Below are 16,943 nucleotides of genomic sequence, written 5' to 3'. Positions count from 1 at the left end.
GTCCTCCACAACTAGACTGAAGAACAAAAGTACAGCAACTTGTCTGTTCCCCTTCCCCCGATTCCCCAGCGCTGTTCCCCTCCCCCAATTCCCCAAAATCTTAAAAAAAAAATATATATATATATATATATATATTGGCAAATATATAAAAAAATATATATAAAATGGCAACAACTATGTTATCTATCAACAATTACTTTCAATGTGAATGGATTAAATGCTCCAATCAAAAGATATGGTGGGCTGGCCGAGTGGTTCAGTTGGTCAAGAGCGTGAGCTTTGAGCAACTGGGTCTCTGGTTCGATTCCCATATGGGTCAGTGAGCTGCACCTGAGTGGAGCTGCCGCTGAGCTGGTGAGAATGCGTGCTCTTAGCAGCAAGGTTGCCGGTTCGACACCCGTATAGGATGGTGAGCTGTGGCCCCCCGCCTCCAACTAAGATTGAACATGGCCCCTTGAGCTGAGCAGCTGTGAGCTGCCGACCGACGGCTGCATGGCTCAGTGTGTAACAAGGTTGCCAGTTGGACTGCCGCATGGGATGGTGGACTATGTCCCCCTGCAACTAGATTGAAAATGGCGACTGGACTTAGAGCTGAGCTTGCGCCCTCCACAACTAAGATTGGAACTGACGGGTCCTTGAAAAATACAATGTTCCCCTTCCCCAACACTGTTCCCTTCCCCAATTCCCCAATAAAAAATCTTAAAAAAGAAAAAGATAGGGTGGCGGAATGGATAAGAAAACAAGACCCTTACATATGCTGCCTCAAAGAGACTCACTTCGTTCGGATGGAAAGACACACACGGACTCAAAGTCAGGGGATGGGAAAAAGATATTTCATAAAAATGGAAACAAACAAAAAGCTGGGGTAGCAATACTTATACCAGACAAAACAGACTTGAAAACAAAGGCTATAACGAGACAAAGAAGGGCCCAATAATCCCACTTTTGGGTATCTATCTGAAGAAAACCAAAAACACTACTTTGAGGAGATATGTGCATCCATATGTTCATTGCAGCATTATTTACAATGACCAAGATGTGGAGGCAGCCTGAATGTCCATAGATGGATGAATGGATAAAGAGGTGGTGGTGCATATATAATGCAATATTGCTCGGCTATGGAAGGGAATGGGTTCTTGCCATCTGCGGGGGCATGGATGGACCTGGAGGGTATTGTGCTGAGTATGTCAGACACAGAAAGACAGATGCAATATAATTTCACTTATATGTGGAATCTACAGAACAAAATAAACAAACAGAAACAAACTCAAATACAGAGAACCTTTTTTTTTTTTTTTTTTTAAGTTGAGCCATCCTGCCACCTGTTGGCAGCTCAGCAGCTGCTCAGCTCGGGCCGGGAATCAAACCGCTGTTGCTCAGAGCTCAAACTCTTGAGCAAGGTCTTAACCAACTGAGCCACTCGGCTGGCCCTCAGAGAACATCTTGATGGGTGCTAGAAGGTAAGGGGGTTGGGGGTTGGTGGAAAAGGAGAGAGGATTAAAAAGTACAAATTGGTTGTTACAAAGCAGTCACAGGGATGTAGGGTATAGCATAAGGAATATAGTCAATAATATTGTAATTAACTATGTATGGTGTCAGATGGGTACTAGATTTATCGGGGTGATAGATAGGAAGGGGATTGGGAGGCAAAAAAGTTAAAGGGATTAAAAAGTACATATTGGCAGTTACAAAATAGTCATGGAGATATAAAGCATAGGGAATATAGTTAATAATATGGTACTAACTGTGTATAGTACCAGGTGGGTAGTAGACTAGTCTGAGGGAATCACTTCTTAAATTTGATATATATATATATATAGTGTCTAACCACTATGCTGTACACCTGAAAGTAACATAAAATAATATTGAATATCAATTGTAATTGAAAAATTAAAAAGGGGGGAAGGTGAAGGGGAATAAGAGGTTCAAATTTCCTGGTATGAAACATATAAGTCATGGAGATGTAATGTACAGCATGAGGAATATAGTCAATAATACTATGATAGCATTATATGATCAGATGGTGATCACTTCTTTAGGTATGTAAATGTTGAATAACTATTGATGTATACCTGAAACTGACATAATATTGTATGTTAGCTATATTTAAATAAAAATCTTAAAGAAAAAAGAACTGTGGGCTGTGTCTATGTGGCGAAGGACAGTCGATGCTGGGGTAATACAGGTAGATATCAAGAAAAGAAAAAAATACATAGTGAGGAGGCAGCCAGTGTTTACGACAAGATATTTGCAATAAAGATCCAGAGTCAACACAAAATATTATGTATAATACTGCCCACTTAAAAGACAGAAAATCATTAGGATTATTCTTTTTACAAACAAAAGCCAAAGTTGGCTCCTGAGACTACTTCTATTTAATCTAATACTAGAAATGCTACTGTAGCTTTTTTAAAAAAACATAGAAAATAAAAAAATCTAATTTAAGACTTATACATTTTCGAATTCCACTAGGATATATATATAAAAATATATAAATAAATCAAAATAAACATCTCGTTCTGATTAGGGTGACAGGTGGAGAAGATTGAGAGTATGTATGTCTGCTAGGTTTTTAAACCTATGGCAGTGACAATTACAAAAACATACAGTACTGGGTTAAAAATTAAACATTATCAACAATAAATTAAAATCTTTCTCTAGAAATGCTGTACAAACCTAAGAACTTAAGGTATCATATATTGGAATTAATACAAATAGCTCTCTCAACAAGACATCTGTACTCCCATGTTCACTGCAGCATTATTTACAATAACCAAGACATGGAAAACACCCAAGTGTCCATTAACAGATGAGTATTATTCAACCATAAAAAAGAAGGAAATCCTCAGGCTGGCCAGGTGGCACAGTTGGTTAGAGTGCAAGCTCTGAGCAACAGGGTCGCTGGTTCAATTCCCACATAGGCCAGTGAGTTGCCCCCCAGCTGGGCTGCCGCTGAGCTGCCAACGGGCAGCTGGATGGCTCAGATGTACAAGATTGCCTGTTTGACTCCTACATGGGATGGTGGGCTGTGCCCCCCTGCAACTAAGATTGAACACATCACCTTGAGCTGAGCAACTGCTCAGCTGGTGAGAGCGTGTGCTCTTAACAACAAAGTTGCCAGTTTGACTCCTGCATGGGATGGTGGGCTGCGCTCCCCCTCACCCCTGGCAACTATAATAGATCGAAAGTGGCGACTGGACTTGGAGCTGAGCTTGTGCCATCCATAACTAAGATTGAAGGACAACTTGACTTGGAGCTGATGGGTCTTGGAAAAACACAATGTTCCCCTTCCCCAATTCCCCAACACTATTCCCTTCCTCAATTCCCCAATAAAAATCTTAAAAACAAAAACAAAAACAAAGGAAATCCTGCCATCTGTGATAACATGGATGGACCTTGAGAGTACTACACTAAACGAAATTAAGTGACAAAGGCAAATACTGTATGAGCTCACTTATATGTGGAAATCTAAAATAACCAAACTCACAGAAACAGAGAACAGATTGGTGGTTGCAAGAGAATTGGTGGTTGCTAGAGGCAGCAGATGGGAAATTGGTGAAGGTGGCCAAATGGTAAAAACTTCCAGTTATAAATAAGTTCTAGGGATGTAATGTACAGCCTGATGACCATAATTAACAATACTGTATTGTATATTTGAAAGTTAAGAGAGTAAACCTTAAAAGTTCTCATCATAAGAAAAATATATTTATGCAACATGAATGGACCTAAAGGGTATTATGCTAAGTGAAATAAGTCAGACTGAGAAAGACAAATACCATATGATCTAACTTATTGTGGAATCTAAAGAACAAAGTAAATGAACAAACAAAACAAAGTCATAGATACAGAGAACAAACTGATGGTTGGCAGAGGAGAGGCGGGTTGGGGAAATGGGTGAAAAAGGTTAAGGGATTAAGAAACACAAATTGGTGGTTACAAAATAGTCCAAGGGATGTAAAGTACAGCACAGAGAATGTACTCAATAATGCTGCAACAACTATATATAGTGCCAGGAGTATACTAGACTAATTTGTGGGGATCACTGCATAAATTATATAGATGTCTAACCAATATGCTGTACACATGAAATTAATATAAAATAATACTGAATGTCAACTCAACTGGAAAAAAATAATTTTTAAAAAGAAAAAATATTTTTAACTATTTGAAATGATTGATGTTAACTAAACTTTTTGTGGTAATCATTTTGCAATATATTAATATACCAAGTCATCTTGTTGTACACCTTGAACTAATACAATGTTATATGTCAATTCTGTCTCAATTAAACTGGAATAGAATTAACATAACATGGGAAAGAATCTTTAAAAAGTAATATTCTTGGCCTTCTTTGGCTTTGGCTCCTCAACTACCCAGCACCAAGAGGGTTTTCAGGACCCACTATCCAGACCTCTATCTGCAGGCCTCCCTCACCCCGCTTGGTATCCGGCACTGAATACACAGGCCTGGAAATGGATAGGGTTGCCTTTCCTGAAGGACCTGCCCCCCACCAGGCAAAAACCCTGGGTTGCCTGAGGCATATACAATATTCTACACAAGGAGGAAAGAGTTGATTAAGTATATTTTTGGGGGGCTCCTCTCTTTATCTAAGGGGAATGGTACAATCCCTTTGGAAAACCGTTTGGCATTCTTATAAAAGCAAACATTTACATACCTTATGATTCCAAAATTCCATTCTGAGATAAATATCCAAGAAAAACTCTCATACATTATTCCCAAACACATGAACAAGAATGTACATAGAAACAGTAACTGGAACAATCCAAATGCCCATCAAGAGAAGAACGAATAAATTGTGGTATTATCACACAATGGACTATTACACAACAGTCAAAACAAATGTAGTGCATCTAAATTTAAAAATATGATGAATTTTACCAACATAACACTGAATGAAAAACTAAGTTCCAGAATATATCCTTCATACAAATTAAAAAATAACAAAATGATATACTTAATATTATACAAATGATAAAATTATAGAAAATAAAAAAGCAAGGTAATGATAAACATAGATTACAAATAGTAGTTAATTCAAGTGGAGCGAGGAGCACAAACTTAGATATGCTATTATCATAATTTTAGTTTTTGTGTTAGGTTATTATTTAAAAGTAAATAAATACAGGCATACAACAAACAAAAAAGGGTTGTGCATGAACCAATAATGAGTATGTGGCACAAATCAAGGATTAATTCAATTCCATGCAACTAAGGTTGAAAGAAAGAAAATATTGTTGGGGCAACAATTTGAATCAATTCTTCATCGCACCTCTTAAAATCTGTAGCAATATTCATCACAGTTGTGGAGAAAAACTAATTATGGATAAATTTGGTATAATCTGATAAACCAAGTACGTATTTGGGGAAATTTTTCCATAAAAATACCTTAGCACCTATATGGGATCTCAGCTATGGGAAATATATATACATATAAAATACTTCATTCACCAATAACATAAATAAGGTATCAGAGTGACTTCTTTTATCTTGTTAGAATTAGCTAAAAACAATTAAAGTCTCTTTTTTTTTTCATGTAACCCAAGTCATTGCTAGTCATCCCAATTTACATTCTCCATTCCAAATAAGAAAACATCTTGCTTGTCCGTCACCTGGATCTCAACTCTACCCTGAACATCCATCCAGTCATTCAACAAACATTGTTGAGCACCTACTGTACATTAAGACAGTATGCTAAAGGTACAAACATGGATAAAACAAAACAGTCTTGCACGTCCAAAAGCTCAAAGAGTGTAGTAAATGCTTCTCAAAGTGTGGTTAGAGGAACATATACAAAGGAATTACACAAATGTTTGTAATTGTAACACATACCAATTCTTGGATCCTGCCCTACACTTATAGAATTAGAATCTTAGGGCATAGAGCCTGGGTAAATGTTTTTTGAAAGGTACTCAGGTTGATTCTCTTAACATAAAAAAATTTGAGTATTGTTCTAGTGCAATGGTTCTCAAACTCTTTTATCTCACAACACCTTTACACTCTTAAAAATTACTGAGGGGGGAGGAGGGACTGCTGGAGAGGAAAAAAAAAATTACTGAGAGCCTACAATTCTGATTCTGACACCAATTCTGATTGTGTGGATTTTATCCCCACACTGAGCAATTAATTCTCTGACACATGCTGGGCGTCCTACAATTCAACTTAATTCTGACACTATCTACCTGGAGACAGTGTCAGATTCCACAGGTTAAGAGCTGTCACACAAAACTGTTCCTACTTAGGCTGCCATTGAAAGCCCAAGTTGTTACCTGTGTTTCAGACCAACTGTCTATAAATCAGGGGGCTCCAAGGACCCCCTCCTTTGGTTCAATTAATTTGCTAGAGCTGCTCACAGAGTTCAAGAAACTAATGTACTCACTAGATTACTGGTTTGTTATACAGGCTATTAAAGGATACAAATCAACAGCCAAATGAGATTTATAGGGCGAGGTCTGGCACAATGGCACATGAATGCCTTCTGGTTCACCAACCTGGAAGCTCTCTGAATCCTGTCCTTTTCTATTTTTACGGTGGCTTCATTACATAGCAGGACTGATTAAATCATTGCCCATAGGTGACTAATGCAACCTCTTTCCCTTTCCCTGCCCTAGAAGTCAGAAGATGGGACTAAAAGTTTCAACTCTTGAATCATGGTTGGTTCCCGTATCAAACCCCCCCACCAATTTGCACAATAATACAGCTTTCACTGGGAAAACCATGGTCATGAGTAGCCTTAACTTTCTCCCTTCTCAGCTTGAAGAGACATCTTGTTGCCAGCTATGTAGCTCCTAAGAGTCACTGCTTGCCAAGTAGTTGGCAGAAGATGGTGAAGAGTTGACCACCTGTAATCTATTTTGACACTCCCTTTGACTATCACTCTGCAGAACTGGATACATTCACAGAAATTCCAAAAGGAGTTGGCTAAATTTCAAGGTAGGAAATTGGCCATTTTGGCTTTAACTCAAATCAATGGGTATGATATTGGAGGAGAAAAGATCAAGTTACTAAAGTTACAGGAATAATTTACAGGGCTCTGTCCTTAACCTCTCCCAGAAATTGTCCACCATACTTCTATCCATCATTACTTTAAATATGAGAAGTGTATAAACAGCTAAAGCTAAAGCAGGAAAACTATCTCTGCCTATGTAAATATATGTGTCATTTTCACTGATGTCAGCCAGTATGGCATATATGTCTATATTACACATGAATATATATATATATATATATATATATATATATATATATATATTTAATGAATTAACATGGAGATTTTACTTACCTTAGATGTTGTTTTTCTGCCTGCTGTACGTGTGTGTGTGTGTGTGTGTGTGTGTGTGTGTGTGTGTGTGTACCATACAGAATTGTATGCCAGAGGTATAGATATAAACAAACGGGAAGATGCCACAGTTTGGGAAAGGTGCTTGCTTTATTTAAAAAAAAAAAAATCAATACAATTTCCCCACAGATTCATGATGTAAAATTCTATAATCAAGGCTTGTAGATTTGTAATTATGGTATGTCAGCTACATTTAAACAAGAGTGTTAAAAGATTGTTAAAGTTAAACTAACACAATTGCAGTGTGAATTGTCCTAGTCTCATTCTAATCTACTGGTGTCACTTTCATTTAATCAGAGGGAAACTATGGGCCAATGTCAGTGCTATTTCCAATGCCCTAACATTCTTTGTTCACATTGGATTTTAAGCCATTACCAATCTAAAATGGTTAAAAAAGATATATTTAAGAAAGTATTTTTAATCAATTAATTCACTCACCAGTGGGCTAGTTCGGCAAGCTTTAACTGAAAACAAGTTGCCTTTAAAGTTATGTTAAGTGGATAAAAACATTTTGTTCTTACAGAAGAATTTCTTGAATTTACCATAACTCTAGTAAAAACAAAAAACTTACAAACACAAATCCTATTTGGAAACTTATTGTGGACGTGTCATTTAGCTGAAATACCATACCAACATTTAAAACATCAAGCCTATATTTTCATCTACTTTAGTGAAAATTATTTTATAAATCACTATTTAAATTAATACAGAAAAAAGCTCCTGTAGCACGGACTTGTATTTACAGGATGCATTTAAGTTTTAATTTAAGTAAGGTACAACATTCAATTCACACTATCATCAAATAGTCTCCAAATAACACAGAAAATAGTGCTATTAGATAGTTACAGAAGAGGTATGAATACTAATCATCTTGGTTTGCCTGGGGCTTTCCCAGTTTTAGCACTGAAAGATTCACATCCTGGGAAATCTTTCAGTCCCAGGTAAACAAGGGCAACCGATGCCACCCAGACATAAGGGGGTTGTGGGGTAGGAGTGGGGGGCAGGGGATAATTTTATAGTTCTGCATCGGAGAAAACTGGAGTAATATTTGGTAACTCCCTGCTATGGTTACCGATTAGCTGTGACCCAGTAACGGATATCATCAGTAGGTCTAGCAATCTTTCTGGAGCATGGATCCAAATCTTTAAAAAGAGACTGCCAGACTCTTACCTACCAACTAATACCCACTAAACAGTGAGTCACATGTAAACAAAGGCCACTACTTGAAAAATTTAGTATAATTACTCATCCAGCTCCTAGTGAATACATATCTCTAGTTTCACAGCCAGAATTAGTTCTGGAAAAACAATCCTGTTTCTGGGAAGTGGGTATTTAAGGAGACCTAGGAATCAGAGGCTCAGGACCTAGTCAGCCTCATTGCTGTACAACTCTCACCTTGCAAGCCATTCCTAGTAACTGGACTCTTTCCTTGCTCCTAGGGGTCTAACCTCTCTCTTAAAATCCATTTCCAGAAATCAGATACTTTGCCTTTGCCATTCAAGGTAACAAGGTTTATCTAATACTAGGGCACTGTGAGGCTTCTCCCTATTTTCCTAAGGCCTAAAATAATGGCCTTGAAACTTGCTTCTACTTTCCTTTCTAATAGCCTGCCTTCACTGTTTTGCCAACATGCTGAAATACCCATCTTCCACTCACTGTTTTGAGTTCCCTGATGCCAAATACCACCATCTATTTATTGCTTGTTTCCATACTCCTGTAACATTCCACCTGCCTGTCCAGATTTCTTCCTAAAACCCACTATAGGGAACTTTTGGATCACCTGCTATTCTAGCAGATTTGATTAGACACTAAACTCTAAGAATGCACCCTCCTTTAGTATAGTCTACCCAAATTGAACTCTATCTAGGACTACTACCTAGAATATATTTCTAGTGGCTCCCTACTGCTGGAGAGAAAACTAAAGGAATTGGGTCCATGAAAGATGACTTTAAATCTCTTCTTCCAAATAAAAGTGTGACTTCTGAAGAGAAATGAGGCTATGGGAAATGGACATCTGACTAGAAAAATGGTGTTGAGAACAGAAATTGGATTTTAGGCCACTGCTTTAAGAAACCAATGAACAGAATCCTGTTCTCAAAATCAAGAACATGTCTGAATCATGAAACTAATCCAGAAGTCTTAAACTAAATTTGGAGAGAGGAGATAAATGTGTACCTTTAAAAATCTTTTTATTATGAAAAATTTTAAACATAAGACTATAATGAAGGTCCATGATCTTTCAGCCCCAGCAACCATTAATATGTTGCCCTTTATGCTTCATCTATTTTTTTTCTTTGCTGAGAAAAAAATGTAGAATTTAAAAAATAGGATGCTAAGGCAGAAGATGGACAGAGTCATAGTAAAACAAATTTCATGAGAAAAGTAACAGGAGAGTAGGGAACAATATTTACAGATTAAATGATTATCTACCAAGGCAAAATATGAGTAATAAACAGCTAAAATAGAAATTTTAGGTTAAAAAAAAATCATAGCATTTATGGGAAAGCTTTATACCAAAATGTCAACAGAAAAGCCATGAAAAAAAAATGTATAGCAGACATTTCCATTAATTTATAAGCAATTTGAGATATAGATTAAGGTTTCACAAAAATGATCAATTTGCTGAAGTATGAAGAATCAAAATTAAAGTTTGATATGCCGTATTATTGAAATAAGCTAAAAATAAAACTTCATTCCAAGAAGTTTCCCTAAGTACTTGGGGATTTTTGAAAGCTTAAAAACTTAGATTATCTAAATGAGTTTGTTTTAAAACATGTATTGTAAGCATATAACTACTTGAACTGAGTAATTTCATAAACTAGTATAGATCATTAGCATGAGATACGACAAGGTCATGTAGGTAATTAATGGAAAACTACCATTAGAAGTCATTTCTCATGACTTTCGGTCTAAACCACTCTCCATTATACCCTGGTACTTCTGCCAAACACATTTACTAAGACGACATAACCAAAGTTAAGTCTAGCAAAGGTGAACAACAGAACTCTGGGGTGATAGTGCAAATTACTTACATTTTTAATTATATATCTCTATTCCCCTCCTATTAGCACACATTTTTAAAAATACTCTTTTTAAAAGCACTGTACTTAAAACAAAAAGTTGTAAATCAGAAACCCTGGTTCTTTTCCTTGCTCTGCCACTAACTAGTACACTGATCTTACACAAGTTTAGTTTTCTCCTTTAACTTCGTGAAACCTCAGTTTCTCATCTATAAAACGGGAATACAAACAATATTATTCAACATTTATAGCCACTGGCTATTTGCCACATACTAGCAGGCCTTTCTTGCAACAACTTTATGAAGTGGGTACTTACTCCATTTTACAAATGAGCAAACTAAGGCGTGGTGCAAAGTAATATAGTCAACAATAATAACGGCAGAATCAAGATTTGAACCCAAGCAGCCTCACTTCAGAAAGGGCTGTGCATTTTAACTACTACTCATACTATTGCCTTACGGCCTTAATAATCAAGTTTCTAGGAAAGTATGGTGCAGTACTATGCTAAGCCTCGGAGGAAATATCTTTAAAAATGAATTCATTCTCCCCTTTGCCGGGTCCTTCCTCTGATGTTAATATTTTTAAAAGGGACAAAAAAACAAAACAAAACAAAAACGTGGGCAAAGAGGAAGAAGCCAGCTGGCTAGGATCAGCTATTTCTACAAAATAACCTGCTTCTTTATAAGCCTGTTTATCTTTACTCCTGGAATGCCTCATCAAAAAGTTTGCTCTTCTTGGGTCCGAACAATCAAGTTCTAAGAAGCACGGAAGCGTCTAATAACAGTCAGGCATTAGGACGGCCGATGACAGAACTGGTCTACCCGGGATAGTTATTGACTCAAACAGCAGCATCCCACCACCTCCGGGGCGAGCTTTGGGAAAGCTGCCCGGGGACGGGTCAGCCCACAGAAGTTGGATGAGCCTGCTGGAAGTTCACGCCCCAGTTCTTACAGACTGAGAGTCCCGTCTGCCATGTTAGACCACGGGGCGCCAACTAGGTGTCATTTTTGTCGAGGGCCAGGCTCTGGGCGTCCCCTCCGAAACTTCAAAACGGGCTTGCGGATCCACCTGAGGACAGGTAATGGACGGAGTCCGCCTCTCCGCCGTCAGGTCGGCGGGGAGACCCGGGGCGCGCGCCCCCAGGAGGTACGACCCAAGCCCGGCCCAGCCTCGCGATCGCGGCCACCGCCCCTCCAGCTCCCAGACCGCCGGCGCCCGAGGGGCGGGACTGCCGCAGACCCTCGCGGCTCAACGGTTGGGGTTTACAGGGAAGAGGCAGGGGGAGGGGCAGCTCCCGGCCCGAAGGATCGGAAACCCGCGCGCCCGCTCCGTCCCTGCCCGGTCCCCGCCGGCCGCGGAGCCCCAAGTGAGGCCTGGAGTCCGGAGTCCGCCTCGGGCCTGCACTCCGCCCGGCCTCTCGGGCCGCCATGAGGCGAGGGAGAGGAGGCGCTGGCGGCTGCGCCGCTCGCGGCTCCTTACCGCTTCACCACGCCGGTTTTGATCTTGATCTGCCTCACGCGAGGATCGGCCATGGTCCCTCGGGCGCCACGGGAAGGAGGGGCGGAGAGCCGGAGTAACCGAGCAGTGACTGAGCGCGGAGGCGGCGATTGTGTCGGCGTAGCCGGCGCGGCCCCGCGCGCATGCGCAGGCTTCGGCGCGTCTCTGGCGTTCCTGCCACACCCGGGGGGCGGGGGTCCTGGGCTCCGGACGGGTCCGTCTTGGCGCTGGCTGTCCCTCGCCTCCACCCAATTCTCGCCTCGCGAAACCTAAGCTCTTGCTTAGGGCTTTTAGTACTTAAACTGCCCTTATTTTAGTGTGGACACAAGTTAAAGTTTTCCCGGTTTCCCCAGCCTGGGCTGTCTGGGAAACTTGAGCATCTCCCCGGATAGATTGGTTTGACCATGACCTTGCTTTGCGAATTATCCGCTTAATGGACAGAGTGACCTAAAAATCATATTAAGTATATTTCCGGTGTCATTATCTGGTGTCAAATGGGACAAAGGGATGTATATTTAATGAAATAAACTACCATCATGCACACCATCAAGACAATCTTTACCCTCTCTACCTCAGACCCCTGTAAAAAAAGTGTGTGTAGATATGCACCTCACAAAGGAAATGATTATAGGACTTATTCAAATAATAATCACCTATGGGCATTGTAAATATCCAGCTTACGATAATGTGTGTGGCACACAAAAGCTTTGGCTTCGTGGTCAGACAGACCGACTGACATTCAGGGTTCCATCCTGCTGAGCCTGTTGCTTTGTATGCAAAATGGAAATAATGCCCACTTTACAGAGTACATATGAAAATTAAAGCTCAATGCCTGATGCACAGTAGATGCTCAGTAACTTTTGACCATTGTTTGATATTTTCCAAAAAACCAAAAAACAAGAAACGTGTCTGTTGCATAAAATGAGGCACACCTCCAGTCAGCCTCTCCCTGATGGAGTCTCCCAAGGAACGCAGGGCAGAGCCTCTGTTGTTTTCTTTTTTTCTTGATATCACCCTTAACGACATCTGCCTGACTATCTTTTCCTTTCCCTACTTGATTTACTCATTCTGGCTTTCATGGCTAGTGCCAGAACACCCTCCCAACCTGCAAACCCAAGACCTTTAAGTCCAGTATCAAAAACCCACCTCCTGGAGAAAGTCTACTATGACAGACCCCTGCCTGTTCAATGTTCCCTGGATACTTTGAAGTCACCCAATGTTAATTTTTATTTTTGGTATATTTCTTTTAAAAATTATTGTTTGAGCCCTTCATGAGGGTGTGCTAACTCCCTCAGTTGGATTATAAGCATCTCCAGAGGCAAGAATCTTGTCTTCCATAAATCTTCCTCCCCTAACCTCCACCTGTGTTCTGTACACACCAGGTGCTAAATTCAATAACTATTGTCATCCAACTGGCTGGCACACTGAAATACAATTTCAAATGACATAGAAGAGCTATGAAATACTGGTGGTCAAGGAGTAAAAAAACAATTGGGGATCATGGGAATTGTTCCCAGTGTGAGGAGTTTACAGTAGTGATTAAGAGCTTTAACTCTGGGGCCTGACTGTCTAGGGGCTTCTTACTAACTGTGTAAACTTGGACAAGTTACTAACCATTTGATGTTCCAAGTCTCTTCATCTGTAAAATGTGGGTGATAATAATAATAGTACCTACCTCATAAGGTTGTTATAAAGCTTAAATGAGTTAATATTTGTAAAGTGTTAGGACAGTGCTGGTACTTATTAAGCCCCATACAAAGTGTTCGTTAAATAAGTAAGTCATCTGGGAAAGAGGTACTAAATAGGAAACTAAGAACACAGCAGGATGCACATTCATATGAATACAGAAATGTACATGTTATCATTAATGAGATCATACTGAATTCATGTTTAACTATTAACGCTATAGAAAAAGGACCCGTATTGGACTTATTCACCACTGTATCCCAGTATGTAGCAATGCCTAGCACATCATCGGTACTCGATAAGTATTTCTTGAATGAATAAATGCTGCTTTAAAACTCTCTCTCTTTTTTTTTTTTGCTTTTTAATTGCTTTTTTTCTTTTTACCCCTCAAAGTGACAACCCCCCAATCTGCTGCCCCCCCAATATCACACATATCTATTACAATTCCCTTGACTCCACTCCCACACTATACTCCGTATCCTCTCTTTTTTTTTTCCATTTAACAACACGCCACAGATCCTTCCCATTCCAGCAAGTAGGCTACTAAAATAATCTGAAACACACACGCGCGCACACACACACACACACATACACACACACACACACCATCATTCTCTGGGCCTACTCCTTTGGGTCTGGACTTTGAGGAGGTAGACCTCCGGAAGGTCCTTTCTTGTTACTAGAATACTAACCATAGGACTACTAACCATGGGAAAGTACTAACCATAGGAAGCCTGCAGCATCAAGACAGGGAGATGCCTTAGGGCCTTTGAAATAGAAACTGTGCAAACGCATTTCTCAGTGTTTGGCACCCTTTTGTTCTGCTATCCTTAAACCTTAATCAAGTTCTTTTTAAATATTCCAGCCTGGGCCTCAGGTGAACTGTAAGAACGAATCTGTAGGGGACTCTACAGGGACAAGTTAATCAACATTTGAGATTGAGGGTTGTTGAGATCCCCAGGACTGGGGGAATCTGGCAGAACAAGGGGAAGTCTAGCCATCTCCTCCCCCAGTGGCAATTCTTTCATTGCTAATCTTGGAGGGTTGAGGCACTATCGTATTAAACACTACTGCAGATTCCCTTACAAATACAAGTTATTTTTCACATGCAATTACAGGGCTATAAACATCCCTCCATGCCATTTTCCCCCAGGTGACTCCAAGCTCCTCAAGAGGAGAGACCACGCTGGATTCATTCACCTTAGTCTCCCCAGCACCAAGCTTAATGCTTAGTGCCTACTAGATGCACAGTAAGTATTTGCTGAGTTAAAGAAAAGTCAAAGATGGCGCTGAGATAGATTTCTAATTTTGACGAAAACAAAAGACTGGTCCTGTTTTTACTCTCCTGGAACTTTGAGTAACCTGCACGCAGTGAGACATAGATAGATAGGGCTTATGTGCAGTTCCTCTAATGTTGGACTTCTGTTTAATAAAACTAGATGGCCAATTGGAGAAGACACCCTGGAGAGATTACTTAAATAAAGTACTGTTGATAAAAGTGTATTTTTGTGAAAATGTCTCTGATAACTGCCTCTAGGTGCTTGAAAGACTTGAAATATTTCCTTCATCATTAGGAATTACACCTCTTCTGAAGAGATCTGAAAGATTCCTTTCCTTCCCTGCCACTAGTACATCTTTTCAAATTCTCTTGGCCATCCCTCTTACTGGAGCGACTGCAGTGGCAGCCACACGCAAGCTTTCACTAGCATTCCATGAGTACAGCCTGACAGTCCCCTGCTTCTGGCCTGGGCTGTAAGCCCCACTGAGACAGTAGGCAGGCATGGGAAACTATTCAGTACACATGTATGCACAATTCAGTACTGCAGGGGAACAGGAGCCTGTGGATCAATGCTCTTTCATTCTCGAGGTAGCAGGTGGTTTTGAGACACATTTTATAAGGCTTTTCAGATGGTCCCATGGAATCCAGCACCAATCACCTATAGCAATGGCGAACTCAGTAATCCATGTTTGCATTTGCTTTTCTTCTCTCCCTGTTTCATTTATCCATTTCTCACTCCTGGCCTCCGGAATCACTTTCCAAGTAAGTGGGGTAATAATATACTGCACTTGGGAGTACTGTTCTGACTCATTAATCAAGTGATTCAGAAGACTGCCAGCGTTTAGTGGGGCACAGAGCAAAAGTGGACTCTGCCTCAGGTCTAGGCTGCAGTGCAAGCTGCCCTGATATCCAGGTGATACAGCCCAGTAGAGCTAATGATGCTGATGTATCTTGTGGATAGAATGCTATCTGGAGTCTCTAGTAAACCCTAAGAGGAGAGTACCACACAGGCCACGCCTACTTGAGATAGAAGTCAATATTAAAAATTTTACCATATGAATTTATCCCTGTTTAAAGCCTTCCTCATACTATGCTTTCTACTCTATTTATAAACTATTCATAGCGTCTGTGGTAGACGCTATTAACTGACTTACCCAATGTTCATTCCCCAAACCCTTCTTCTTTACCTCCTTCCATTGTAGGGCTTACTTTTTCAATCTCCTTTGCATCTAGAGTTGGCCAGGTGTACAGTTCTGGGCAAATAGATATAGGTAGAAATATGTAGATGGTTGCTGGAAATGCTTTAGATTTCTTGTTTAAAAGAGCAAATATAGGGAACTGCCCTCTTCTCACTTCGCCCGTGAAAGTAGGTGGAATAATGAGTTAAAATATCCATCGTTCAACCAATGAGGGAAAGACAAACATTTCAGAGACACCAGTCCTGACATCACTGAGCTGCTGAATCGAAACCAGCAGCTGTCTATCTTTAGTCATCTTACGTGATAAAAACAAATCCTGATGTATTTAAGCTACTGTTTATGAAACTTCTGTTACTAACAGCCCAAAGGATTACTAACCGATACAAAATCCATTAGAGCTCCACGTGTTTGTCTCTTTGTTGAGGAGAGGGGACAGTATAACCATTGGATCTTTGGAAGAAAGATGCCTATGAAAACAAAATGTCTCTAATTGTGGTTTTCATAATGTACTGTGTTCTCATTGTTTACATACAACGTAAATGACCACAGGTCACAGTATGGATGTTGGAGGGCTGCATGTTTTAGACAATAGGAGTTCTATACAGGTATCAAAAGAGTATAATCCTCTTGCCACTGAGTTACAGAGGCCCCTATTTACAGCTGAACAGGTATCTGATATAACAATTCATTGTGCTGACACATATTGCAATCATCATGTGCAGTTTTTAATGCATCATGTTACTTTAGCTCAGCCCATGGTCTAACACCACGTAACATAAATTTTGCCAAAAGGAATGACATTACGTGACACTGACTTTTAAAAGACACACACTATTTTTTCAGATCACATACCTTTTCTCCATGAGTGCCCAATTCAGAAATCAAGCTGGCAGACAAAAGTGGAG

The 16,943-nt window shown here is 40.0% G+C and overlaps 1 protein-coding gene across 1 annotated transcript in view; it reads right to left on the bottom strand.

The window, feature by feature from the left end:
- TBCA (tubulin folding cofactor A) overlaps positions 1-12,018 on the bottom strand; it is a 66,761-nt gene extending 54,743 nt beyond the window's left edge. The window contains exon 1 of the mRNA XM_019640989.1: positions 11,857-12,018. Within this exon, the coding sequence (XP_019496534.1) occupies positions 11,857-11,909 (53 nt within the window). The 5' untranslated portion in view covers positions 11,910-12,018. The remainder of the gene's footprint in view (positions 1-11,856) is intronic.
- Between the last annotated feature and the right edge of the window lie 4,925 nt (positions 12,019-16,943).

Source organism: Hipposideros armiger, unplaced genomic scaffold (genome assembly GCF_001890085.2).
Source record: "Hipposideros armiger isolate ML-2016 unplaced genomic scaffold, ASM189008v1 scaffold_55, whole genome shotgun sequence".
Lineage (NCBI taxonomy): Eukaryota > Metazoa > Chordata > Mammalia > Chiroptera > Hipposideridae > Hipposideros > Hipposideros armiger.
The sequence above is the reverse complement of the archived record's forward strand: the minus strand, read 5'-3'. Positions and strand labels throughout refer to the sequence as shown.